General features: G+C 51.3%; 1 protein-coding gene across 1 annotated transcript; it reads right to left on the minus strand.

The window, feature by feature from the left end:
- Positions 1–24,633, minus strand: tmem91 (transmembrane protein 91). Its single transcript, XM_078241056.1, has 4 exons — positions 24,492–24,633; positions 16,009–16,494; positions 3,776–3,925; positions 1–669 (listed from the first exon to the last, which is right to left on the minus strand). Exons 2-4 carry the CDS (start codon positions 16,450–16,452, stop codon positions 511–513), a joined length of 753 nt encoding a protein of 250 aa, XP_078097182.1. The 5' UTR covers positions 16,453–16,494; positions 24,492–24,633; the 3' UTR covers positions 1–510.
- Positions 24,634–26,647: the final 2,014 nt, after the last annotated feature.

The raw sequence follows: 26,647 nt of genomic DNA on the forward strand, positions 1-26,647 counted from the left end.
AGGTTATATCTGACAGGGTGGATATTTTAATGTCTCGGTTTCACGTCTGACCCTAAAGCTGGCAACTCTGAACAGTGCAGCGCTCCCTGAGGAACTGCATTGCGAGTACCAGTTTGGCTTGCATGCTTAGATTTCTGGAGTGGGACTTGAACCCACAACTGGGCTTTTAAAACTCTGTTACAGATGATTAATTACATACGGGCATTGCAGAGTGAAGTTGCGAATCTGGGCCCTGATTCAGTCCAGGTGCCCCCAGATGAATCTTCCTGTTTATTGTAATCCCTGGACGGAAATTGGTTTGACACTCTGAGCAACAAGTTGTTCCAGCTGGAGCATGGACGGAGGCCTCCGGGTCAGATCTCGACGGGCAAGGGCATTGGTCACCTTCCGTCAGATGCCTGCTGGCTTTCCTTTGGAGATGTCCCTCCTCTCGGCCCAGCGAAATGTCCGGCAGAAGTCACCTCTTGGCCTCGGTGCCCTGTAGAGGTTGGCACTTGCTCGGGACTGGCGCTATGAGTGGCCATCTTTTGACATGTAGACAGCCAAAACCGCCACACCTCCGATGTACAAACAGACCCCCAGGGCAATGGCGCAGATGGCGGTGCACAGAGCTTGCCTGGAGGTCGCGCCAGCCTGCCGATAATCCCCTTTGGCTGTGGCTTTGCTGGTCTAGAGGACACAAGACGAGAAGGTTAGTTGTTGCGTTGAAGAATAAAACCGGAGTGGCCACAGTTAATTGTTCAGATAATTAAAACTGATAATCCAGCAACAGCCTGCACTCGCATCGAGCCGTTAACGTTAAAACATTCCGCTTGACGCGATCGCTTTGCTGAGCACCTTCGGTCTGTGCACAATGTCGGTGGTGACGTTCACGAGGGGTCATAGGTTCAAGGTGAAGGGGGGGGGAGGTTTAACACGGATATCAGAAGGACGTATTTTACACAGAGGGTGGTGGGGGCCTGGAATGCGCTGCCGGGCAAGGTGGTGGAGGCGGACACACTGGGAACGTTTAAGACTTATCCAGATAGCCACATGAATGGAGTGGGAATGGAGGGATACAAAAGAATGGTCTAGTTTGGACCAGGGAGCGGTGCGGGCTTGGAGGGCCGAAGGGCCTGTTCCTGTGCTGTACTGTTCTTTGTTAATCAGGACCCTGACCTTCCGGTTGCTGCCATTTTAACACACGATCCTGCTCCCCATGCCCCCATGTCTGTCCTTGGCTCTGCTGCAATGTTCCAGTGAAGCTCAACGCAAACTGGAGGAACAGCATCTCATCTTCCGGCTCGGCACTTTACAGCTTTCCGGTCTCAGCATCAAATTCAACAACTTCAGATGATCCGCTCTACCCCCCCCCCCCCCCCCCCCCCTTGACCCCTTTGTTTTCATTTTATTTAATTTTTAACTGTTTGCTACCTTTTATTTCTTTATTGTCTTTATTTTTCTTCCCCCCCCTATTTTATCCCCCCTTTCCTTACCTTTTTGCCCCCTTTGCTTTCCCTTTTTCTCAATGTTACCTCTCTCTCACCCATTTCCCCTCCCTCCCCCCACATCTTCATCCGTCACAGTTTACCCTTTGATTTCAGCTTCTCTGCCGTTTGGCCACTCACACCTTCTATCCTCTCTCTATGGACTGCCATTAGCAGCCTTTCCCCTGGTTTTCTGTGGCTATGACTCATCCTTCATTCCCTCCCCCTGCAGTATAAATATCTCCCACTTTCCATGCCTTTTAGCTTTGACAAAGAGTCATCTGGACTCGAAACGTCAGCTCTTTTCTCTCCTTACAGGTGCTGCCAGACCTGCTGAGATTTTCCAGCATTTTCTCTTTTGGTTTGAGACATTCCGAGCTGCCTCACAGCAGAGACAACTTGCCACCGAGAGCAACGTTAAGGACATATTAAGACACTTGGTCACTTTGAGGAGCATCTTAAAGTCAGGGAGAAAAGTGGGGCAGTTTGAGGGAGGTTCACGAGAATGATCCCTGGAATGAAGAGCTTGTCGTATGAGGAACGGTTGAGGACTCTGGGTCTGTACTCGTTGGAGTTTAGAAGGATGAGGGGGGATCTTATTGAAACTTATAGGATACTGCGAGGCGTGGATAGAGTGGACGTGGAGAGGATGTTTCCACTAGTAGGAAAAACTAGAACCAGAGGGCACAACCTCAGGCTAAAGGGACGATCCTTTAAAACAGAGATGAGGAGGAATTTCTTCAGCCTGGGAGTGGTGAATCTGTGGATCTCTTTGCCGCAGAAGGTGTGGAGGCCAGGTCATTGAGTGTCTTTAAGACAGAGCTAGATAGGTTCTTGATCAATAAGGGGATCAGGGGTTAGGAGGAAAAGGCAGGAGAATGGGGATGAGAAAAATATCAGCCATGATTGAATGGCGGAGCAGACTCGATGGGCTGAGTGGCCTAATTCTGTTCCTATGTCTTATGGGGGGAATTGCAGAGCTTTGAGCCTCAACGGCTGAAGACTTCATTGCTAGTGTTGAAGAGCGTAAAATTGGGGATGTTCAAGAGGCTGTAATTGGAGGAGTTGCACGTATCTCAAGGTACGGACTGGTGGAGATTACAGCAAGTTTAATTACTGTGACTACACACTGTCCACAGAGTGTTGACCTGGTGGCTGGTAAAATGCCCTCGCCCCCTTGATGAAGCAGGTAGCTGGGAACGTAAGAACTGGATTGGCCATTGAGCCCCTTTAGGCAGTTCTATCATCATCATCCACAGATATTTGAGGGAGATAATTGGAGATTTCCGTTGGATATCGTGTGAAAGCAGTTTGCCTTTTATTCATTTGTGGGACATGGGCGTCGCTGGCTGGGCCAGCATTTATTGCCCATCCCCAGTTGCCCTTGGAGGGCAGTTGAGAGTCAACCACATTGCTGTGGCTCTGGAGTCACATGTAGGCCAGACCGGGTAAGGACGGCAGATTTCCTTCCCTAAAGAACATTAATGAACCGGATTAGTTTTTCCAACAATCAACAATGGTTTCATGGCCATCAGTAGATTCTTAATTCCAGATGTTTTTTATTGAATTCAAATTCCACCATTTGCCATGGGATTCGAACCCGTGAACATTAGCTGAATTTTTGGATTAATTGTCTGGTGATAACACCACTCTCCTGAATCGGCACGGTAGCACAGTGGTTAGCACTGCTGCCTCACGGCGCCAGGGACCTGGGTTCGATTCCAGCCTCGGGTCACTGTCTGTGTGAAGTTTGCACATTCTCCCCGTATCTGCATGGTTTTCCTCCGGGAGCTCCGGTTTCCTCCCACAGTCCAAAGATGTGCGGGTTAGGTTGATTGGCCATGCTAAAATTGCCCCTTAGTGTCCAGAGATGTGTAGGTTAGAGGGATTAGTGGGTGGATGTGGGGGTAGGACCTGGGTGGGATTGTGGTCGGTGCAGACTCGATGGGCCCAATGGCCTCTTTCTGCACTGTAGGGCTTCTATGATTTCTATGAGCAGGGTAAATATGTGAGGTTACGGGAATAGGATCTGGGTGGGATTGTTGTCAGTGCAGAGTTGATGGGCTGAATGGCCGCCTCTTGCACTGTAGGGATTCTATGATCCTATGGATCGTTTAGTTCCAATTTTAATCTTGGGCGTCTTTGTTCTGATATATTTTCTCCGTATCTCCCCCATTGAGTCCCTTAGTCATTTTAAACAGCTTACTGAGATCACCCTCCATTTTTTGAACTCCAGGAAGTAAAATCTAGGTTTTCGGGTGCCCTGTCCTGACAATTGAATCCGCAAAGTGCAGAAGATGGCACCTTACCTTCTGTGATAAGTAAAATGCAGCAATTCCCATTGGCCAGAAGCAGCAGAGCATGGAGAAGATGGCAAGTCCCAGATAATCCTGAGGGATGTTGAGGGAGGTGGTGCTGTCGCTGTCACTATTACTGTCTCCGTCGCTGTGGTAATTAGTCTGTGAAAAGAGCAACATCATCACCTGCAAACATTCTCCGGGTAAAGTATCGCAGCGTGGGGGAGTGACTCAGGACCTAACCTTTTACCTCCGCGTTCAAATCTAGCAGAAACTGTAAAAGTGAGCTGGGGCGGCATGGCGACACAGTGGGTTAACGCTGCTGCCTCCCAGTGCCAAGGACTCGGGTTCAATTCTGGCCTTGTGTGACTGTGCGGAGTCTGCACGTTCCCCTCGTAGAATCATAGAAACCCTACAGTGCAGGAAGAGGCCATTCGGCCCATCGAGTCTGCACCAACCACAATCCCACCCAGGCCCTACCCCTACATATTTTACCCGCTAATCACTCTACCCTACACATCTCAGGACACTAAGGGGCAATTTTAGCGTGGCCAATCAACCTAACCCGCACATCTTTGGACTGTGGGAGGAAACCCACACAGACACGAGGAGAATGTGCAAACTCAGCACAGACAGTGACCCGAGCCGGGAATCGAACCCAGGTCCCTGGAGCTGTGAAGCAGCAGTGCTAACCCACTGTGCTACCGTGCCGCCCCTTATCTGCCCTCGTATCTGCATGTTTTCTAAAATTCATATTGGCCTTGCTGGCTGGGCCAGCATTTATTGCCCATCCCTAGTTGCTCGACGGCAGTTGAGAGTCAACCACATTGCTGTGGCTCTGGAGTCACCTGTAGGCCAGACCGGTGAAGGACGGCAGATTTCCTTCCCAAGAGGACATTAGTGAACCAGATGGGTTTTTCCGACAATGGGTCATCAGTAGATTCTTAATTCCAGATTTTAAAAAAAATTGAATTCAAATTCCACCATCTGCCGTGGTGGGATTCGAACCCGGGTCCCCAGAACATTAGCTGAGTTTCTGGAATTAATAGTCTCGCGATAATACCATGTGGCCATCGCCTCCCCTTTCCTCCTCCAGTTTCCTCCCACAGTCCAAAAGACGTGCTGGTTAGGGTGCATTGGCCGTGCTAAATTCTCCCTCAGTGTAACCCGACCAGGTGCCGGAGTGTGGCGACTCGGGGATTTTCACAGTAACTTCATTGCGGTGTTAATGTTAGCCGATTTGTGACACTGATACATAAACTTTAAATTTATATTGTGCTTTTAAGATCAGAAACTCGATTCCTAAACGTAGATACACGCAGTTGGAGATTCCCGTTTTGCACTCCTCAGGACCGGTGTGAAAAATGTCAAAGTTCAAAGGGAGCAACAACTTATGGAGCATGAGAAAAGGAAGCCAATTGGTTGGCAAGTCGACTGAACGCTTGAGGCATTGCTGTGGAGAATGCGTCAGGGAATATTGGCTCCCCGTGCTTTGATGGCTCAGTGGGGTTCGGGCCCCTTCCTCTGAGCCGGAAGCTCTGGGTTTGAGCCCCACCCCAGGACTTGATGTCCAAGGAAGGTGCGTCCATAACGCGGCCAAACAGGTTGAGTGTCACCCTGCAAAATCCCTCCAAACACCAGTGGCTGGCAGTGCCCCATGCCCTCAGTACTTGACATGCAAACACACAACTTCCCGATGCAGAGTGTCACTAACTGACACTCAAATCACCGGTAAAGCATGATTATTAAAATAAAAAACGACTTGCATTTGTGTGGCGGCGTCTTTCCTGACCACAGGACATCCCACGGCACGGTGGCACAGGGGTTAGCGCTGCTGCCCTCACAGCGCCAGAGACCCAGGTTCGATTCCCGGCCTCGGGTCACTGTTTGTGTGGCGTCTGCACATTCTCCCCGTGTCTGCGCGGGTTTCCTCCGGGTGCTCCGGTTTCCTCCCATACTCCAAAGACGTGCAGCTTAGGGTGCACTGGCCGTGCTAAATTCTCCCTCAGTGTTACCCGAACAGGCGCCGGAGTGTGGGGACTAGGGGATTTTCACAGTAACTTCATTGCGGTGTTAATGTAAGCCTACTTGTGGCTAATAAATAATAAACTTTAAATTGCTTTGCTGCCAATGAACAGCAAATGTGGAAACGGCCAAATCATCTGTTTTCACAATGTTCATGGAATCACTGCATGGAATCCCTTCAGTGCAGAAGGAGGCCATTCGGCCCAATCCTGTCTGCACCGACCACAATCCCACCCCGGCCCGACCCACATAATCCCATGCATTTCCCCTAGCTAATCCGCCTGACACTAAGGGGCAATTTAGTATGGCCAATCAACCGAACCTACCCATCTTTGGACTGTAAAGGGAAATTGGAGCACCCGGAGGAAACCCACGCAGACATGAGGAGAACGTGCAAACTCCACACAGACAGTGACCCGAGCCGGGAATGGAACCTGGGTCCTTGGAGCTGTGAGGCAGCAGTGCTAACCACTGCGCCACCCAAACTAGGAGGACTCTCCTGCTCTTCTTCAATATAGTACAATGGGATCTCTTGCACAGAGTCTTGGTTTAGTTTAATCTTAAAGACAGCACCTACTGATAGTGCAGCACTCCCTCAGTGCTGCACTGGAATGTCAGACATAGATTTTGTACTTGGAGTGGGGTTTGAACGACCTTATGCCTGTAGTTAACTCTCAATGAAAGCTTCAAGCAACAGTTGACCCAGGGTTGTGCTGAGGTCCTGGAAGCTGTCGGCAGAATTGTGTGGTGGCTGAGTATTCAACTGTGTCCAGATCACCAACAACCTATCCTGGTCCCCCCATGCCGACACTATAGTTAAGAAATCCCATCAACGCCTCTACTTTCTCAGAAGACTAAGGAAATTTGGCACGTCAGCTACGACTCTCACCAACTTTTACAAATGCACCATAGAAAGCATTCTTTCTGGTTGTATCACAGCTTGGTATGGCTCCTGCTCTGCCCAAGACCGCAAAGAACTACAAAAGGTTGTGAATGTAGCCCAATCCATCACGCAAACCAGCCTCCCATCCATTGACTCTGTCTGCACTTCCCGCTGCCTCGGCAAAGCAGCCAGCATAATTAAGGACCCCATGCAACCCGGACATTCTCTCTTCCACCTTCTTCCGTCGGGAAAAAGATACAAAAGTCTGAGGTCACGTACCAACTGACTCAAGAGCAGCTTCTTCCCTGCTGCTGTCAGACTTTTGAATGGTCTTACCTTGCATTAAGCTGATCTTTCTCTACACCCTAGCTGTGACCAGCGGTGAGCCTCAGGGATCAGTGCTGGGTCCACTGTTATTTGTCATTTATATTAATGATTTGGATGAGAATATAGGAGGCATGGTTAGTAAGTTTGCAGATGACACTAAGATTGGTGGCATAGTGGACAATGAAGAAAGTTATCTCCAATTGCAACGGGATCTTGATCAATTGGGCCAGTTGGCTGACGAATGGCAGATGGAGTTTGATTTAGACAAATGCGAGGTGATGCATTTTGGTAGATTGAACCAGGGCAGGATTTACTCAGTTAATGGTAGGGCACTGAGGAGAGTTACAGAACAAAGAGATCTCGGGGTGCATGTTCATAGCTCCTTGAAAGTGGAGTCACAGGTGGACAGAATGGTGAAGAAGGTATTCGGCATGCTTGGTTTCATCGGTCAGAACATTGAATACAGGAGTTGGAATGTCTTGTTGAAGTTGTACAAGACATTGGTAAGGCCACACTTGGAATACTGTGTCCAATTCTGATCACCCTATTATAGAAAGGATATTATTAAACTAGAAAGAGTGCAGAAAAGATTTACTAGGATGCTACCGGGACTTGATGGATTGAGTTATAAGGAGAGGCTGGATAGACTGGGACTTTTTTCTCTGGAGCGTAGGAGGCTGAAGGGTGATCTTATAGAGGTCTATAAGATAATGAGGGGCACAGATCAGCTAGATAGTCAATATCTTTTCCCAAAGGTAGGGGAGTCTAAAAATAGAGGGCATAGGTCTAAGGTGAGAGGGGAGAGATACAAAAGTGTCCAGAGGGGCAATTTTTTCACACAGAGGGTGGTGAGTGTCTGGAACAAGCTGCCAGAGGTATTAGTAGAGGCGGGTACAATTTTGTCTTTTAAAAAGCATTTAGATAGTTACATGGGTACGATGGGTATAGAGGGATATGGGCCAAATGTGGGCAATTGGAACTAGCTTTGAGGTTTTTAAAAAAAAGGGCGGCATGGACAAGTTGGGCCGAAGGGCCTGTTTCCATGCTGTAAACCTCTATGACTCTATGACTGTAACACTACATTCTGCACTCTCTCCTTTCCTTCTCTATGAACGGTATGCTTTGTCTGTATAGTGCGCAAGAAACAATACTTTCACTATGTTAAAACATGTGACAATAATAAATCAAATCAAACTGAGGGGACAGCACATTCATAACGTTTCCAGCAAGGCTCCATGGATAATGACCAGCGGATTTCTACTGTTCCCGAGCAAGGGATACTGAGGCCGCTCTCAGCATCCAGACTCAACTCCGACGGCCATCCACTAACTCAGACAGCAAACCTGAGCTTTTCCTAGTCCGTTTCCTAGGACCCCACACACCCCGGACATTCTCCCTTCCACCTTCTTCCGTTGGGAAAAAGATACAAAAGTCTGAGGTCACGTACCAACCGACTCAAGAACAGCTTCTTCCCTGCTGCTGTCAGACTTTTGAATGGACCTCCCTCGCATTAAGTTGATCTTTCTCTACACCCTAGCTATGACTGTAACTCTACATTCTGTACTCTCTCCTTCTCTATGAACGGTATGCTTTGTCTGTATAGCGCGCAAGAAACAATACTTTTCACTGTATGCTAATACATGTGACAATAATAAATCAAATCAAAGTGACTCGTTGCTAACCCACATTGTATCCTGTAACGTTTTTCCTGTCCAAGGCTGCCACAGTGGTTAGCACTGCTGCCTCTCAGCGCCAGGGACCTGGGTTCGATTCCAGCCTTGGGTGACTGTGTGGAGTTTGCACGTTCTCCCCGTGTCTGCGTGGGTTTCCTCCGGGTGCTCCGGTTTCCACCCACCAATCCAAAGATATGCCGGTTAGGTTGATTGGCCCTTAGTGTCAGGGGGATTAGCAGGGTAAATATGTGGGGTTACGGGGATAGGGTCTGGGTGGGATTGTGATCGGTGCAGGCTCGATGGGCTGAATGGCCTCCTTCTGCACTGTCGGAATTCTAAGATTAAATGCTCTCTGTCTCTCTCACTCCGCGTCCCTTCAATACATCTATCTCCCTCTGGAATCTTGTGGAGGAGGTGGGGGAATTGGCTGGCTTGAGCCCCTCACGTTGCCTTTTTTAGGGGACCCCTGCCACACCATGTGTCACTCAGGCACTTGACAGACCAAGAAGGGGTCTTTAACCCTGGGAGTGCCAATCTTGCCCATCAAGAGCTGTCGGTCAGTCATAGGCTGGTCCTCGGTTCTTGATCAATAAGGGGATCAAGGGTTACAGGGAGTAAGCAGGAGAATGGGGATGAGAATCAGATCAGCCATGATTGATCGATGGGCTGAATGGTCTAATTCTGCTCCTATATCTTATGCTCTATGATTGGCTGTGCCACTGAGGAGGCACTGGTTGCTGCTGGAGCACCTGCCCAAGGCTTAGTTGAAAGTTTATAAAGTTTATTTATTTGTGTCACATGTAGGCTAACATTAACACTGCAATGAAGTTACTGTGAAAATCCCCCAGTCCCCACACTCCGGCGCCTGCTTGGGTACACCGAGGGAGAATTTAGCATGGCCAGTGCACCCAGTGGCTTTTGCTACCAAATAAACCTGTTGGACTTTAACCTGGTGTTGTGAGACCTCTTACAGTGCACCTAAACCAGCACGTCTCTCAGACTGTGAGGAGGAAACTGGAACACACGGAGGAAACCCACGCAGACACGGGGAGAATGTGCAAACTCCACACAGACAGTGACCCAAGCTGGGAATCGAACCCGGGTCCCTGGCGCTGTGAGGCAGCAGTGCTAACCACTGTGCCACCGTGCCGCCTGCCACCAGCCGAAGGTCATCGCTGGATTACCCCAACCTCGAACACTGGCTAGCAACAGTGTAGGGCAGAAGATTCCGGACTCTGTCTCTCCCTCGCTCCATCTCAACATCTCTTCCTCTGTGTTTCTTTCCACCTCTATCTCTCTATCTACCTTCCTCCTGTGGCTCTCCACTTCTCTCTAACTATCTCTATCTGCCTCTCTGTCTCCCTCTCTCTCATTTTCTCGTTCCCTCCCCCCTCCCTCTCTCCCTCTCTCTTCATCTCTTTGCATCCATCTGTTTCTCTCTCCCCTCCTCCTTTCTCACTCTCCCTTAACATCTCTTTGCATCCCATTTTTTTCTGTCTCCCTCTCCATTTCTCTCTCCCTCTCTGTTCCTCCCTCTCCCTCCCTCCCTCTCCATTTCACCCTCTCTCCCTCTCCAATTCTCTCCCTCCCCATTTCTCTCTCCCTCTCTCTCTCCCCACTCGTCACTTCCCCCTCTCCCCCTCCCTCTCCAGCTCCCCCTCCCTCTCCCACTCCCTCTCTCCCGCCCTCTCCCCCGCCCTCTCCAACCACCTTCTCCCCCGCCCTCTCCCCCCTCTCTCCCCCCACCCACTCTCCCCCCTCCCCGCCTCGCCCCCCTCCCCCCTCCTCCCCCCTCTCCCCCCTCTCCGCCCCCCCTCTCCGCCCCCCCTCTCCGCCCCCCCTCTCCGCCCCCCCTCTCCGCCCCCTCTCCGCCCCCCCCTCCCCGCCCCCCCCTCCCCGCCCCCCCCTCTCCCCCCCCCCCTCTCCCCCCCTCTCCGCCCCCCTCTCCGCCCCCCCTCTCCGCACCCCTTTCTCCGCCCCCTCTCTCCGCCCCCCTCTCTCCGCCCCCCTCTCTCCGCCCCCCTCTCCGCCCCCCCCCTCCGCCCCCCCTCTCCGCCCCCCCCCTCTCCGCCCCCCCCTCTCCGCCCCCTCTCTCCGCCCCCCTCTCTCCGCCCCCATCTCTCCGCCCCCATCTCTCCGCCCCCATCTCTCCGCCCCCCATCTCTCCGCCCCCCCTCTCTACGCCCCCCCTCTCTCCGCACCCCCCTCTCTCCGCCCCCCCTCTCTCCAACCCCCTCTCTCTCCGCCCCCCCCTCTCTCCGACCCCCCCTCTCTCCGCACCCCCCTCTCTCCGCACCCCCCTCTCTCCGCACCCCCCTCTCTCCGCACCCCTCTCTCTCCGCACCCCCCCTCTCTCCGCCCCCCCCCCACTCCGCCCCCCCCTCTCCGCCCCCCCCTCTCCGCCCCCCCCTCTCCGCCCCCCCCTCTCCGCCCCCCCCTCTCCGCCCCCCTCTCTTCCCCCCCTCTCTTCCCCCCCCTCTCTTCCCCCCCCTCTCTCCGCCCCCCTCTCTCCGCCCCCCTCTCTCCGCCCCCTCTCTTCCCCCCCCTTTTCCCCCCCTCTCTTTTCCCCCCCCTCTCTTTCCCCCCTCTCTTTTCCCCCCCTCTCTTTTCCCCCCTCTCTTTTCCCCCTCTCTTTTCCCCCCTCTCTTCCCCCCCTCTCTTTCCCCCCTCTCTTTTCCCCCCCCTCTCTTTTCCCCCCCTCTCTTTATTCCCCCCCTCTCTTTCCCCCCCTCTCTATTCCCTCCCTCTCTATTCCCTCCCTCTCTATTCCCTCCCTCTCTATCGCTTTGCACCCCTCTGTGTCTCTCTTCCTTTTCCATTTCTCTCTCTCCTGCTCCCTCTTTGAATCCCTCTGCATCTCTCTCTCTCTCTCTCTCTCTCTGCCTGGGCTATTTATAAAGTGCTTTAAAGATTATAATGGCTTTTGATGGTGTAAATTTTGATCTAATGTTCCTCTTATCCTGAGGGAGCTAATTAAAATAAATCCCACTTGTTTCAGTGGTGTGAATCCTTGCTTTATTTCACAGAAGTGAATAATGAGGAAATAATTGTAAAAAATCAACAGCACTGCAAAGATAAATTAATCAGTGAACCTAATGCGGAAAGAGCGATTTAATTCCCTACTCACATCACGCACTAGGTTACTTTGAAAGAAAGATTTACGTTTATATAACACCTTTCACGTCCTAGAAGACCCTGACATTCTTTATGGCCAATGATTTGTAGTTAATGTCGGAAACACAGCAGCCAAACTGTGCTCAGCGAGCTCCCACACACTCCGATAATACTCCGATCATCTGCTTTCGTGGTGTTGCCGGAGAGATCAACATTGGCCTGGACACTGGAGAGAAGTCTCCTGCTCCTCTCTAACCTGGCAGTGCCAACCTGTGCCCCTGGCACTGCCCAAGGGGCAAAGTGCCCATGCCCAGGGGGCACCTTGGCACTGCCCATCGGGCATCGGGCAGTGCCAAGGGGGTGGGGCCTATTGTGGGTGGGGCCTCGGGGCGATTGGTTGGGGTGGGGTGTGGGGTCCCACTGCCACTCTGCATGGTGATTGGTCTGGGATGGAGGGAGGGCAGCAAATGGGGCGGGCTGCTTCTCGGGGGGTCTGACCTGGAGTGGGGAGGGTCGGTTGGGGGGGGGTTCTGCTGGGGTGAGGGAGTTGGGGGAATCGCCACTGCTGGGGGTTGGGGGGGGCGTGGGCTGCACATCGGGGCGCTCCAGGGCTGTGGGGGAAGGTCAAGGCTGGCCCGGGAATTGTTGCGGGGGCCACGATCGGGCTGTTGGGGGGCTGGAGGGGCAGCACTGCGGGGGTCCCGGGCTGGCCAGCGTTCGAGCTGGCAGCAAATGGGGAGGCAGACAGATCGGGGCCACTGCGCGTGTGCAGAGTTCCAGAACTGTCTCAAACTCTGGCGTGAATAGGCGCCGCCCCCCCCGGAGTTTTTAATGAGATTCACGACTCTGCAGTTCCCAGAGTGCGGGGATTTGAGTGAGAAGCTGAGCTGACAGAACAGTCGGGATTTAGAACTGTTTTCCCGCCAATTTGGCACTTTTGGGAGAATTGCGGCCAGTGTTTTAGAGCAGGGACCTTTTAGAAAGATCCTTGCCCTGAAACGTTCACTCTCTCTCCCTCACCAGTCAATCTGGCTAAGCTGTGCCAAGGTGGGCACCAGGGGAGCCTCATGGGGGTGTGGGGGGGGAGGGCTGGAATTCATGCAGATGGGGGTGTGCCGGGGGAGGTGGTTGCTGGAATTCATGCGGATGTGGTCGTGGGTTGACGATCTTGGGGGGTGAGAGAGAGGGGGCTGCTGATTGCTGTGGGAGGTGGAAGAGAGAAGGGGCCGATGATCGTGGTGGGGGGGTTGGTGGTTGGAGTAAATGCTGGGTCCAACTGGGGTGGGGGGGGGAAGGGGAGTCCCTGAGGTCTCTGTGGTGGGCTCAGGGGGGAGGTTTTTTGCAGCTCTGATCGGGGTGTCCTTTAAATCGGTCATCCTGATCTCTGTGCAGCCGCCATTTTGTTGGCGCATGTAGGCCCCACCCCCTGTATGATGGCGTGAATCACACCCCCTTGATTTTTTTTGGCATAGTTTGGTAGAATCTGGAGAGAAACATGCCGGTTTTTCCACCAGAAACAGCCCTCTGCCAGTTTTTTGGTAAGCTTTAGCCCAGTGACTAAATCATTGATTTAAGGTGTCGATTAAGAAATCATAGAATCCCTACAATGCAGAAGGAGGCCATTTGGCCCATCGAGTCTGCACCGACCACAATCCCACCCAGGCCCCACCCCCGTCACCCCCAAGTATTTACCCCGCTAATCCCTCTAACCCACTCATCCCGGGACACTAAGGATCAATTTAGCATAGCTAATCAATCTAACCTGCATGTCTTTTGGACTGTGGGAGGAAACCGGAGCACCCGGAGGAAACCCACGCAGACACGGGGAGAACGTGCAGACTCCACACAGACAGTGACCCCGAGCCGGGAATCGAACCCCGGTCCCTGACACTGTGAGGCAGCAGTGCTAACCCACAGTGCCACCCCAAATGAATGTTGGTCAGGGCACCGGAGAGGGACTCCCTGGTCCTGGGATTGTTTACCTCCACTTGGGAAGCAGTCTGAGGCCTTGATGCAACATCCTATCGACAGCACCACCAGCTCCTTCAGTGTTGGCACTTGGAGTGCCAACCTGGATTCTTGTGTTCAAATCTCTTTTGTAAGTCGATTCCCCTCACCCTGTTCCGGCCCAGAGGGGCACAGATGCTTTCCCTACCCCCACATCCTCCCTCACCACCCAAATGGGAGCCACGGATGAGTCACATATTTGAACTCAGGATGGGCCGTAGCCAGCTCATCCTTGAGTCAGAGAAATCCTCCGAGAATTTTGTGAACTTATGAAGGGGAGAGATCAGATCATTTAAAGTTAAAAGCTTTAAATTTATTTATTACTATCACAAGTAGGCTTATATTAACACTGCAATGAAGTTACTGTGACGATCCCCTAGTCGCCACACTACTGTTCGGGTACACTGAGGGAGAATTTAGCACGGCCAATGCACCCTAAGCAGCACGTCTTTTGGACTGTGGGAGGAAACCGGAGCACCCGGAGGAAACCCACGCAGACATGGGGAGAACGTGCAGACTCCACACAGACGGTGACCCGAGCCGGGAATCGAACCCGGGTCCCTGGCGCTGTGAGGCAGCAGTGCGCGCAAAGCTTTGAGACTAACAAAGGTTTCTAAAAAAAAAACCCCCGTGCTATATTTAGCAAACAAACAGAAAGTTTGAATAAATTGTTGGTTAAAAGGTGGTGTTGATATAAAGCTTGTCGCATATCCCTGGAAAATGCCTCAATCCGCCTCGCAAATTGTCTTCTAGTTCAGTCTCTGTTGCCATGGCAGCTATTTTGTCCACAGGAAGGTTCCACAAATAGCAATGCAATGAAACACCGGCTGCTTGCGGTGTAACAAAAACAGAAAATGCTGCTGTGGTGTTATTGGGCGAGGGAGGAATGTTGGCCGGGATGCCAGTAAGACCAGTGAGGTAAATAGCACCAGTGGATTGAAAAGCTGACTGGATGTACTCGTGGGGGAGTGAAGATTTGAGACATGGGGAGAGGGGGGATACTGCCATCACTCAGAAGGGGTGAGCTTAGAACATAGAACATAGAACAGTACAGCACAGAACAGGCCCTTCGGCCCACAATGTTGTGCCGAGCTTTATCTGAAACCAAGATCAAGCTATCCCACTCCCTATCATCCTGGTGTGCTCCATGTGCCTATCCAATAACCGCTTAAATGTTCCTAAAGTGTCTGACTCCACTATCACTGCAGGCAGTCCATTCCACACCCCAACCACTCTCTGCGTAAAGAACCTACCTCGGACATCCTTCCTATATCTCCCACCATGAACCCTATAGTTATGCCCCCTTGTAATAGCTCCATCCACCCGAGGAAATAGTCTTTGAAATAGCTTCTTGGTTCTAACTCAAACAGCCTTTTTCCGCAATCCCAACACTGATTTTTCCATGAGGAATCTTTTGAAAGCCCCTAAAGTAACAGTGGCACAGTGGTTCGCACTGGCTGCCTCAGAGCGCCAGGGACCCGGGATCGATTTCAGCCTCAGGTGACTGTCTGTGTGGAGTCTGCACGTTCTCCCCGTGTCTGCGTGGGTCTCCTTCGGGTGCTCCGGTTTCCTCCCACAGTCCGAAAGCGTAGGTTAGGTGGATTGGCCGTGCTAAATTGCCCCTTAGTGTCAGGGGGGTTAGCAGGATAAATACGTGGGGTTACAGGGGAAGGGCCTGGGTGGGATTGTTGTCAGTGCAGGCTCGATGGGCTGAATGGCCTCCTTCGGCACTGTGGGGCTTCTAACCTGTGACAAGGGCCTGCTTCTGCACTGTGGGGATTCTATGGAGTAACAGGTAAATCAGGACAGGAGTTTATAGAAACATAGCAAATAGAAGCAGGAGGAGGCCATTCGGCCCTTCAAGCCTGCTCCGCCATTCATTTTGATTCTGGCTGATCATTGAATTCAACATCCTGATCCCGCCTTCCCTCCATATCCCTGGATCCCTTTAGCTTCAAGAGCAATATCTAATTTCTTCTTAAAATCACACAGCGTTTTGGCCTCAACTACTTTCCGTGGGAGTGAATTCCACACATTCACCACCCTCTGGGTGAAGAAATTTCTCCTCACCTCAGTCCGAAAAGGTTTACCTCTCATCCTCAAACTTAGTTCTGGACTCCCCTCACCATCAAGAACATTCTTTCTGAATCTACCCTGTCTAACGCTGTTAGAAGTTTCTCCACTGCGTGCTGACCTTTCCATGGTAACCAATTTACCTGCGTCTCCAGGAACGGGAGTTCCTCCACATCGATCGAGACAGTCGGAACTTTCGCCTGGCTGACTTCCGATTTCAGAGCCTTGAGTTCCGTGGGATTCACCATCTCCTGGCCCCCTGTCGCATCCTCTGTGAAAGTGGTCTCAGTGCAGTCTCTCAGTCTCGCCCAGACCCCGGGGTCTGCACGGAGCGTCGTGCTGTATAGAGACTCCACAGTGTTCTGCAGTGAGCAGGTGTCCAGGAGCTGTGGGACCAACTGGGAGTCCGCGCTGGTGGGAGGACCGCCCCGAAGTGGGTAGCTCCAGATGGGCGTGAGGCGGGCTCTGTCAGAGGGCGATGGAGGTTCCTCCCGGGCTGAGCAACGGCCGGGCGATACGCGACTAAATAGTTTGTCGCTCCTCCCCTCTCCTAACAGGGGGCTCTGAAGCTCACACAGATTTTCCATCCGTTCAGAGTTCTCTTCCTCCCAGCATTCTCTTCCTCATGTCTGTCAAACAAAAGGACGGGTTCATTCCTTGAGATGATTAAAATCAGGTTTACTCAAATCTCTCACCCACTTTATAGTCAAAGAATTACTTTGCATGTTCACTATTGGAAACATAATCATAGAATCCCGACAGTGCAGAAGGAGGCCATTCGGCCCATCGAGCCTGCACCAACTTTCCAACAGAGCATCTTACCCAGGCTCACCCTCTGGCCTATCCTCGTAACCCCATGCATTTACCCCCTAATCCACCTAACCTACACACCTTTGGACACTAAGGTACAATCTAGCACGGCCAATCCACCTAACTACACATCTTTGGACGCTAAGGGGCAATTTATAATGGCTAATCCACCTAACCTACACATCTTTGGACACTAAGGGACAATTTGGCATGGCCAATCCACCTAATCTACACATCTTTGGACACTAAGGGGAAATGTAGCATAGCCAATCCACCTAACCTACACATCTTTGGACACTAAGGGACAATTTAGCATAGCCAATCCACCTAACTACACATCTTTGGACACTAAGGGACAATTTAGCATAGCCAATCCACCTAACTACACATCTTTGGACACTAAGGAATAATTTAGCATGGCCAATCCGTAACCTGCACATCTTTTGACTATGGAAGGAAACCGGAGCACCCGGAGGCAACCCAGGCAGACACGGGGAGAATATGCAAACTCCATGTAGAAAGTCACCCGAGGCTGGAATTGAACCCGTGTCCCTGGCGCTGTGAGGAAACAGTACTAACCGCTGTGCCACCGTGCCACCCACAGGGCAACCAATTTGCTCAAGGCAAGCTTCCAAAAATAGCAAACTGATAATAACTATTTTAGTGATGCTGGTTAAGAGATGACTATTGACTAGGGCACTGAGAAGAACACTCCTCGTCTTCAGAGAGAGAGAGAGAGTCGGGATGAATTTGTGAAGAGTAGGGCATGGATAATAAAATCTCCTTGTGGCGGTAACCAATGTGGCGTCTGAGGTAGTATCTCTGGATGTTATTTAAATGGACTTCCATGAGGCATTCAACATAGAAATTAGGATTAAGAGTAGGCCATTCAGCCCCTCGAGCATGTTCTACCAGTTGATAGGATCATGACTGATCTGAGAGATGGGTGATCTGAGATGGCCTCAAATCCACTTTCCTCCGACCTCTACCCCCCACATCCTTGAACTCCTTTGTTGATCAAGTACCCCCATCTAAATCAGCCTTATAATTATTCAATGACCCAGCCTCCACTGCTCCCTGGGAAGAGAATACTACAGACTAACATTCCTCCGGGAAAAATAGTTTCTCCTCTCCATCTTAAATGGGAGACTCCTTTAAACAGTGACCCCTAGTTCTAGTCACTCCCATAAGGGGAAACGTCCTCTCAGCATCCACCATGTTCAGTCCCCTCAGGATCTTATACCTTTCAATAAGCCACATTTCATGTGGCTTAGCATGGTGGCACAGTGGTTAGCACTGCTGCCTCACAGCGCCAGGGACCCAGGTTCGATTCCCGGCTTGGGTCACTGTCTGTGTGGAGTTTTTTCACGTTCTCCCCGTGTCTGCGTGGGTTTCCTCCGGGTGCTCCGATTTCCTCCCACAGTCCAAAAGACACGCTGGTTAGGGTGCATTGGCCGTGCTAAATTCTCCCCTGGTGTTACCCGAACAGGGATTTTCACAGTTAGGCCACATTTGGAATACTGTGTCCAATTCTGGTCACCGCACTACCCAGAAGGATGTGGAGGCTTTGGAGAGGGTACAGAAAATTGTCCCTTAGTGTCCAAAGATGTGTAGGTTAGGTGGATTAGCCATTATAAATTGCCCCTTAGCGTCCAAAGGTGTGCAGATTAGGTGGATTGGCCATGCTAAATTATCCCTTAGTGTCCAAAGGTGTGTAGGTTAGGTGGATGTTGCCTGGTATGGAGGGTATTAGCTATGAGGAGAGATTGAATAAACTGGGATTGTTCTCCCTGGAAAGACGGAGGCTGAGGGACGACCTGATAGAGGTTTATAAAATTATGAGGGGTATAGATAGGGTGAACAGTTGGAAGCTTTTTCCCAGGGCAGAAATGACAATTACAAGGGGTCACAAGTTCAAGGTAAGGGGGGAAAAGGTTCAGTGGAGATGTGCGGGGGATGTTTTTTACACAGAGGATGGCGAGGGCCTGGAATGCGCTGCCAAGTGAGGTGGTTGAGGCAGATACGTTAGTGACATTTAAGACTTATCTGGATAGACTCATGAACAGACGGGGAATCGAGGGATGTAAGCGGTTGGTCGAGATAGGACAATGTGATTGACGCAGGCTGGAGGGCCGAAGGGCCTGTTCCTGTGCTGTACTGTTCTTTGTAACTTCATTGCAGTGTTAATGTAAGCCTACTTGTGACACTAATAAATAAACTTAAACTAGGATCACCTCTCAATTTTCCAAACGCCAGTGGAGACAAGCCAAGCCTTTTTGTGTAAGGGAGCTTCTTCATCGTAGTCATCAGTTGGGTGAATCTTCTCTAAACTGCTTCTAACGCAATTATATCCTTTCTCAAGTAAGCAGACCAAAACCGCACACAGGTGGGGTAACAAAACCTCCCTACTTTGATATCCCATTCCCCTTTAATTGGAGAGAGAGAGAGAGAGACGGCAGAACTCTGCGGAGGGATCTGGCTGTCCCGCTACACAAATCACAGAAGTTAGTGTGCAGGTACAGCACGGGATTAGGAAGACAAATGGGATGTTGGCGCATATTGCAAGGGGAGAGAAACTGTTTCCTCTGGGGGGGAAGTCATGCAAGGTGGGGGTGGGGGAGTGGGGGGGTGCAAGGTGCTGGGGGAGGGGGGAGGAAGCATAATGTTAAAATTATGGCCCTCTGGGAGTCATAGAAATCATAGAAACCCTACAGTGCAGAAACAGGCCATTCGGCCCATCGAGTCTGCACCGACCACAATCCCACCCAGCCCCTACTCCCATATCCCTACACATTTACCCGCTAATCCCTCTAACCTACACATCTCAGGACACTAAGGGGCAATTTTAGAACCTAACCCGCACATCTTTGGACTGTGGGAGGAAACCGGAGCACCCGGAGGAAACCCACGCAGACACGAGGAGAATGTGCAAACTCCACACAGACAGTGACCCAAGCCGGGAATCGAACCCAGGTCCCTGGAGCTGTGAAGCAACAGTGCTAACCACTGTGCTACCGTGCCGCCGGGAGTGATTTCAAGAAGCGGTTCTTCACATAAAGGGTAGTGGCAATCTGGAACTTACTCCCCCAAAAGACATTCGATATTGGGGATCAATTGAAAACTTCACAACGGAGATTGATTGATTGATTTTAGTTAGTGTTATATATTTAAGCGGTTGTGTGATTGCTTTAAGAGTTGGTCAGTTGATGGCGATGTCATTGGGGTGTTTCACAGGCTCCTGCTTAGTTTCGTTTTCTGCTCTGTACAGGGAGCAGCTCCTCAATAAATCTGTTGTTGTTATTTTGAATCTACACGTGCAAACCACACCTTTTTCTTTTTGTTTAACACCCACAGTCCCTAACAGAGTACAGACACTACAGTTAGGCAAGGATATTGGGGTTGTGGAAGAGGGTAGGTGGAGGTAGATAAAGATCAGCCATGATCTACTTGAATCTTGGGGCGATGGTGGTGTATGGTAATGTCACTGAACTAATAATCCTAGGGCACTCGGCTAATCATACAATCACAGAACCCCTACAGTGCAGAAGGACGCCATTTGGCCCATCGAGTCTGCACCGGCCACAATCCCACCCAGGCCCTATCCCCGTAACCCCATATATTTACCCCACTAATCCCTTTAACCTACGCATCCCAGGGCACTAAGGGGCAATTTAGCCCGGCCAATCAACCTAACCTGCACATCTTTGGACTGTGAGGAAACCGGAGCACCCGGAGGAAACCCACGCAGACACGGGGAGAACGTGCAAACTCCTAATGCCCTAGGGATGTGGGTCCAAGGTCCATTATGACAGTGAATGGAATTGTTTTTTTCATTCATGGGATATAGGCGTCGCTGGCTGGGCCAGCATTTATTGCCCATCCCTAGTTACCCTTGTTGAGAGTCAACCACATTGCTGTGGCTCTGGAGTCACAGGTAGGCCAGACCAGGTAAGGATTTGGAGTCACAGGTAGGCCAGACCAGGTTTTGATTTCTGGAGTCACAGGTAGGCCAGACCAGGTTTTGATTTCCTTCACTAAAGGAATCAGATGGGTTTTTCCGACAATGGGTTATCAGTAGAGTCTTAATTCCAGATATTTTTTATTGAATTCAAATTCCACCATCTGCCACAGCGGGATTCGAACCCGGGTCCCCAGAACTGAGTTTCTGGATTAATAATCTAGCGATAATACCACTAGGCCATCGCCTCCTTCAATGAATAATTTTTAATCTTAAATCTGGAATTGAAAGCTAGTCGCCATAACAGTGACCACGAAACCATTGTCGATTGTCGCAAAAACCCATCTGGTTCACTAATGTCCCTTTAGGGAAGGAAATCTGCCGTCCTTACCCGGTCTGGCCTACATGTGACTCCAGAGCCACAGCAACGTGTTTGATGCTCAACTGCCTTCCAAGGGCAACTAAGGATGGCCCAGCCAGCGACACCCAATATCCACAACTCCATCAAAGAGAAAAACAAACAAGGCTACAGAGACCGGGTCATTGAGTGTCTTTAAGACAAAGATAGATAGGTTCTTGATTAATAAGGGGATCAGGGGTTGTGGGGAGAAGGCAGGAGAATGGGGATGGGAAAAATATCAGCCATGATTGAATGGCGGAGCAGACTAGATGGGCCGAGTGGCCTAATTCTGCTCCTATGTCTTATGGTCTCAAACCTCCATCAACAGCGCAAACGACAAACATCGCCAAAAAGTGGGAAGAGAGTGAGCAGTTTAACAAAGTGATAAGTGCTGTTGTGAATAATCAGACCCTAACAGCACTGCATGAATCAGTCGTTGACAGGCAGAGATAGCGATGGGACGGCTTGGCAAATAAATTATACCCACCCACACACAGCGAGAACCTGACACGTAACCACCCCACACGCAGAGACACACATAGGCACAAACATGAACTTACAAACCCACACACGCGTGTAGAACCCTCCACCTAAACCTCTCCATCTCTCTACCTCCTTCTCTCAATCGGAGAGACTATTTCCTCTCTACCACTTTGGCCAAGCCTTTGGCTTGATGCCTCCGATGTGTCGTTTTGTTTTATATCGCCTTGCAATGTTTTTCCGACACTAAAGGTGGTGAATAAATAGAAGTTGCTGCTGAAAGAGGGGATAAAGAGATGGGACGGAGGGATGGAATAAAGAGAGAGAGAGAGAGAGACAGAATAATGAATGGGAATTGAAAAAGATTAAAGTGGGAGTGGGATAGAAAGAAGGGATTAAAAGGATAATGATTGCACTGGCCTGCTGTACGGAGGGTCATACAATCTGAGCTGAATGATCTTGTGATGGAAATGCTAGAGGCTTTTTACATTGGTTCTCTCTCGCTGCCCTCTCTCTCTGTTTATCTCTCTCTGTCTGTCTCTCTCTTTCTCTGTCTTTCCCCTCTCTCTGTCATCTCTCTCTCTCCCCCCCTTTTTCTCTCTCTCTATCTCTGTCTCTTTCTGTCTCTCCTCTCTCTCTCTCTTTCTCTCTCTCCTCTCTCTATTTCTCTCTCAGTCATCTTTCTTTGTCTGTCTCTCTTTCTCTCTCTCTCTTTCAGTAATGTCTCTCTCTGCCTGTCTCTCCTCTCTCTCTCTCAATAATGTCTCTCTCTCTCTCTTCCTCTCTCTCTCTGTCTCTCGCTCCCCTCTCTCTCTCTGTTTATCTCTCTCTGTTTCTCTCTCTCTGTTTCTCTCTTTCTCTGTCTTTCCTCTCTCGCTTTCTCTGTGCCATCTCTCTCTCTCTCCACCTTTCTGTCTCTTTCTGTCTCTCCTCTCTCTGTCTCTCTCATCTCTCTCTCTCTCCCCCTTTCTCTCTCTCTCTATCTGTCTCTTTCTGTCTCTCCTCTCTCTCTCTCTCTCTCCTCTCTCAGTCGTCTTTCTCTGTCTGTCTCTCTCTGTCTCTCTCTATCTCTCTCTCTCTCTATCTCTCTGTCTCTCTCTCTGCCATGTCTCTCTCTCTCTCTCTCTTTCTCTCAGTCATGCCTCTCTATCTCTGCCATTACTCTCTCTCTTTCTCTTTCTCTCTCATTCATATCTCTCTCTCTCAGTCTTGTCTCTCTCTCTCTCTCTCTCTCTCAGTCTTGTCTCTCTCTCTCTCTCAGTCCTGTCTCTCTCTCTCTCAGTCCTGTCTCTCTCTCTCTCTCTCTCTCAGTCTTGTCCCTCTCTCTCTCTATCTGTCTCTCTCAGTCTTGTCCCTCTCTCTCTCTCAGTCCTGTCTCTCTCTCTCTCAGTCCTGTCTCTCTCTCTCTCTCTCTCTCTCAGTCCTGTCTCTCTCTCTCTCTCTCAGTCCTGTCTCTCTCTCTCTCTCTCTCTCAGTCTTGTCCCTCTCTCTCTCTATCTCTCTCTCTCAGTCTTGTCCCTCTCTCTCTCTCAGTCCTGTCTCTCTCTCTCTCTCTCTCTCAGTCCTGTCTCTCTCTCTCTCTCTCTCAGTCCTGTCTCTCTCTCAGTCTTGTCCCTCTCTCTCTCTCTCTCAGTCTTGTCCCTCTCTCTCTCTCTCAGTCCTGTCTCTCTCTCTCTCTCTCTCTCAGTCCTGTCTCTCTCTCTCTCTCTCTCTCAGTCCTGTCTCTCTCTCTCTCTCTCTCAGTCTTGTCCCTCTCTCTCTCTCTCAGTCCTGTCTCTCTCTCTCTCTCTCTCTCAGTCCTGTCTCTCTCTCTCTCTCTCTCTCAGTCCTGTCTCTCTCTCTCTCTCAGTCTTGTCCCTCTCTCTCTCTCTCTCTCTATCTCTCTCTCTCAGTCTTGGGCCTCTCTCTCTCTCTCTCTCTCTATCTCTCTCTCTCTCAGTCTTGTCTCTCTCTCTCTCAGGCATGAAGAAACTCACTGTGTCCTCTCAGAATTCTCTCCTCTCATCTTCGATTCCAGAGTCCGCGGTTGCTTTCTCTGAACTGGCCGTTGGATGTAGAATCTTTTTCTTGAGGGATTTAGGGAGGACGTTTGGTGTGGATTTGAGGGAAGAGGGTGGTATGTGGGGAGGCGGTGGGGGGAGAGGGTGGTGTGTGGAGGGGTGGGGGGAGAGGGTGGTGTGTGGGGAGGCGGTGGGGGGAGAGGCGGTGGGGGGAGAGGCGGTGGGGGGAGAGGGGGGTGTGGGGAGAGGGTGGGGGGAGAGGGGGGTGTGGGGAGAGGGTGGTGTGTGGGGAGGCGGTGGGGGGAGAGGCGGTGGGGGGAGAGGGGGGTGTGGGGAGAGGGTGGTGTGTGGGGAGGCGGTGGGGGGAGAGGCGGTGGGGGGAGAGGGTGGTGTGGGGAGAGGGGGTGTGGGGAGAGGGTGGTGTGTGGGGAGGGGGGAGAGGGTGGTGTGGGGAGGGGTGGGGGGAGAGGGTGGTGTGTGGGGAGGCGGTGGGGGGAGAGGCGGTGGGGGGAGAGGCGGTGGGGGGAGAGGGGGGTGTGGGGAGAGGGTGGTGTGTGGGGAGGCGGTGGGGGGAGAGGCGGTGGGGGGAGAGGGTGGTGTGGGGAGAGGGGGTGTGGGGAGAGGGTGGTGTGTGGGGAGGGGGGGAGAGGGTGGTGTGGGGAGGGGTGGGGTCTGGAACTCACTGCCTGAAAGGGTCAGAGAGGGAAAAAAATCCCTCATCACATCGCAAAGAATACTCGGAAACGCACCTGAAGCATCGTAACGTAACGATGTGGGCGAGAGCTGGGAAAGAGGGTTAGACTGGCGGGATAGCTGTCAGCCAGCACGCACACAATGGGCCGAAGGGTCTTCTTCTGTGCTGTGATCGAGCCTGTCGCGTTTACGCGCCGTGGGGTTGACACACTGGGCCACAGGTTGATGAAGAAGGGAGAGGATGAAGGAAGGGAATGGTTCGGGAACACACAGCAAGGGACTTACCGGGAGAGACAGTGAGGGATGTGGCTCAGTATCAGCTCAGCATCTCCGTCCAATCAAAACCCGCATGCGAGCAGCAAGAAGACTTCCCCGATGAAAGTTTTCTGAAGCCGAGGTCTCTTCATTCAGCAAACACCGTATCTCCAAACTCCCTCTCCAATCAATCCTATCCTCACCGCTGACTGCAGGCCTCCTCCTCGGTCCTAGTGCCCATCCTCTGTTTCCCTCAGTTGCTGCAAGGGATGTGCTGTTGTGCTGAGCTGCGGGGGAGGGTTGGGGGGGGGGGGGGGGTTTCAATCCCCCCCCTCTCTCTGCTGATGTGGATGCCAGGCTGTCCCCCTCCCTGGCACACCAGCCCGGTGTTGGCAGGGTTTATCTGCCGGGTGTTCCCAGGACGGGACGGGTGCTAGTTGTGGTTAAAAGAGCCGGCACATGGGTCCTGGGGCATTCTGTGCATCTTCGCTCACTGCTCCTGTGGATAATCAAGAGGTTAACCTGAGGTTAACCCATGATTGAACCAGAGATTCATTGCCTTTTCCCATCCCTGGAAGACGCTGCCTCTCCGGTGTGCCCTTCCAGGGATGGGCTGGAGTGGGTATCTACCCTGTTCCTGAGCAGGAAGTTCTGTGTTCGAGTCGCACTTCAAGTTGGCACTGATATCTCACAGCGCCAGGGACCTGGGCTCGATTCCCGGCTTGGGTCACTGTCTGTGCATGGTCTGCACGTTCTCCCCGTGTCTGCGTGGGTTTCCTCCGGGTACTCTGGTTTCATCCCACAGTAAGAGGCTTAACAACACCAGGTTAAAATCCAACAGGTTTATTTGGTAGCAAAAGCCACACAAGCTTTTGGAGCGCTGCTCCTTCGTCAGGTGGTGGGAATTCTGTTCACAAACAGGGCATATAAAGACACAAACTCAATTTACATGAATAATGGTTGGAATGCGAATACTTACAGCGAATCAAGTCTTTAAGATACAGAGAGGAGAGAGCATCAAGACAGGCTAAAGAGATGTGTATTGTCTCCAGACAGGACAGATTGCTCAGGTTGCAGACCAGCTATGTAACTCTGCCAAGCAGACGAGACAAAGGAGCTACACCATCGACATGCACACCAAGAACAGGAAGGAGAGATTCATCCCACAATCCAAAGATGTGCAGGTTAGGTGGATTGGCCGTGCTAAATTGCCCCTTAGTATCCCAAGATGTGCAGGTTAGGTGGATTGGCCATGCTAAATTGCCCCTTAGTATCCCAAGATGTGCAGGTTAGGTGGATTGGCCATGCTAAATTGCCCCTTAGTGTCCAAAGATGTGCAGGTTAGGGGGATTGGCCATGCTGAATTGTCCCTTAGTGTCCAAAGATGTGCAGGTTAGGGGGATTGGCCATGCTGAATTGCCCCTTAGTGTCCAAAGATGTGCAGGTTAGGTGGATTGGCCATGCTAAATTGCCCCTTAGTGTCAGGGCAACGAGCAGGGTAAATAAGTGAGTTTACAGGGATAGGGCCTAGGTGGGATTGTGGTCAGTGCAGACTTGATGGGCTGAATGGCCTCTTTCCGCACTGTTGGGATTCTATGATACCCGAACAGGCGCCGGAGTGTGGCGACTCGGGGATTTTCACAGTAACTTCATTAATGTCAGCCTACTTGTGACACTAATAAAAGAAAACTATCTCTCCCTCCATCCCTCCTTCCCTTTCTCTCTCCCACTTTCCCTCGCTTCTTCCTTTTCATCCTCTGCTGTTTCTCTCTTTTTGCTTCTTCCCTGTTTGCTCTGGATCCGTCCAGATTCATATGTGTGTGTGTGTGCGTGTGTGCGTGTGGCGCTGGCTGCCGTGTTAAGGGTATGCGCGTGTGTGTGTGTGTATGAGTTGGAATGGGAGCAATCAGCAGCACTGAACTGCATAGTAACCAGCTAAGTGGCACAAAGCCCAGATTGAGGATTGTTCCCTCAGCCTGAGCGAATCTCGGCAGCGTCCTCTCGGTAATTAGTGCTGTTTGTTTCTTACTCCAGTATTAACTTGTCTGTGATGCCCAAATCGGAACGAAGACTCCCCGTACTCTCAACTGCTCAACAGTCACTTCATAACGTCGGTTTAACCCAATCATAGAATCCCTACAAGTGCAGAAGGAGGCCTTTCAGCCCATCGGGTCTGCACTGACTCC

This window comes from Mustelus asterias, chromosome 24 (genome assembly GCF_964213995.1).
Source record: "Mustelus asterias chromosome 24, sMusAst1.hap1.1, whole genome shotgun sequence".
NCBI classification, from domain to species: Eukaryota; Metazoa; Chordata; class Chondrichthyes; order Carcharhiniformes; family Triakidae; genus Mustelus; species Mustelus asterias.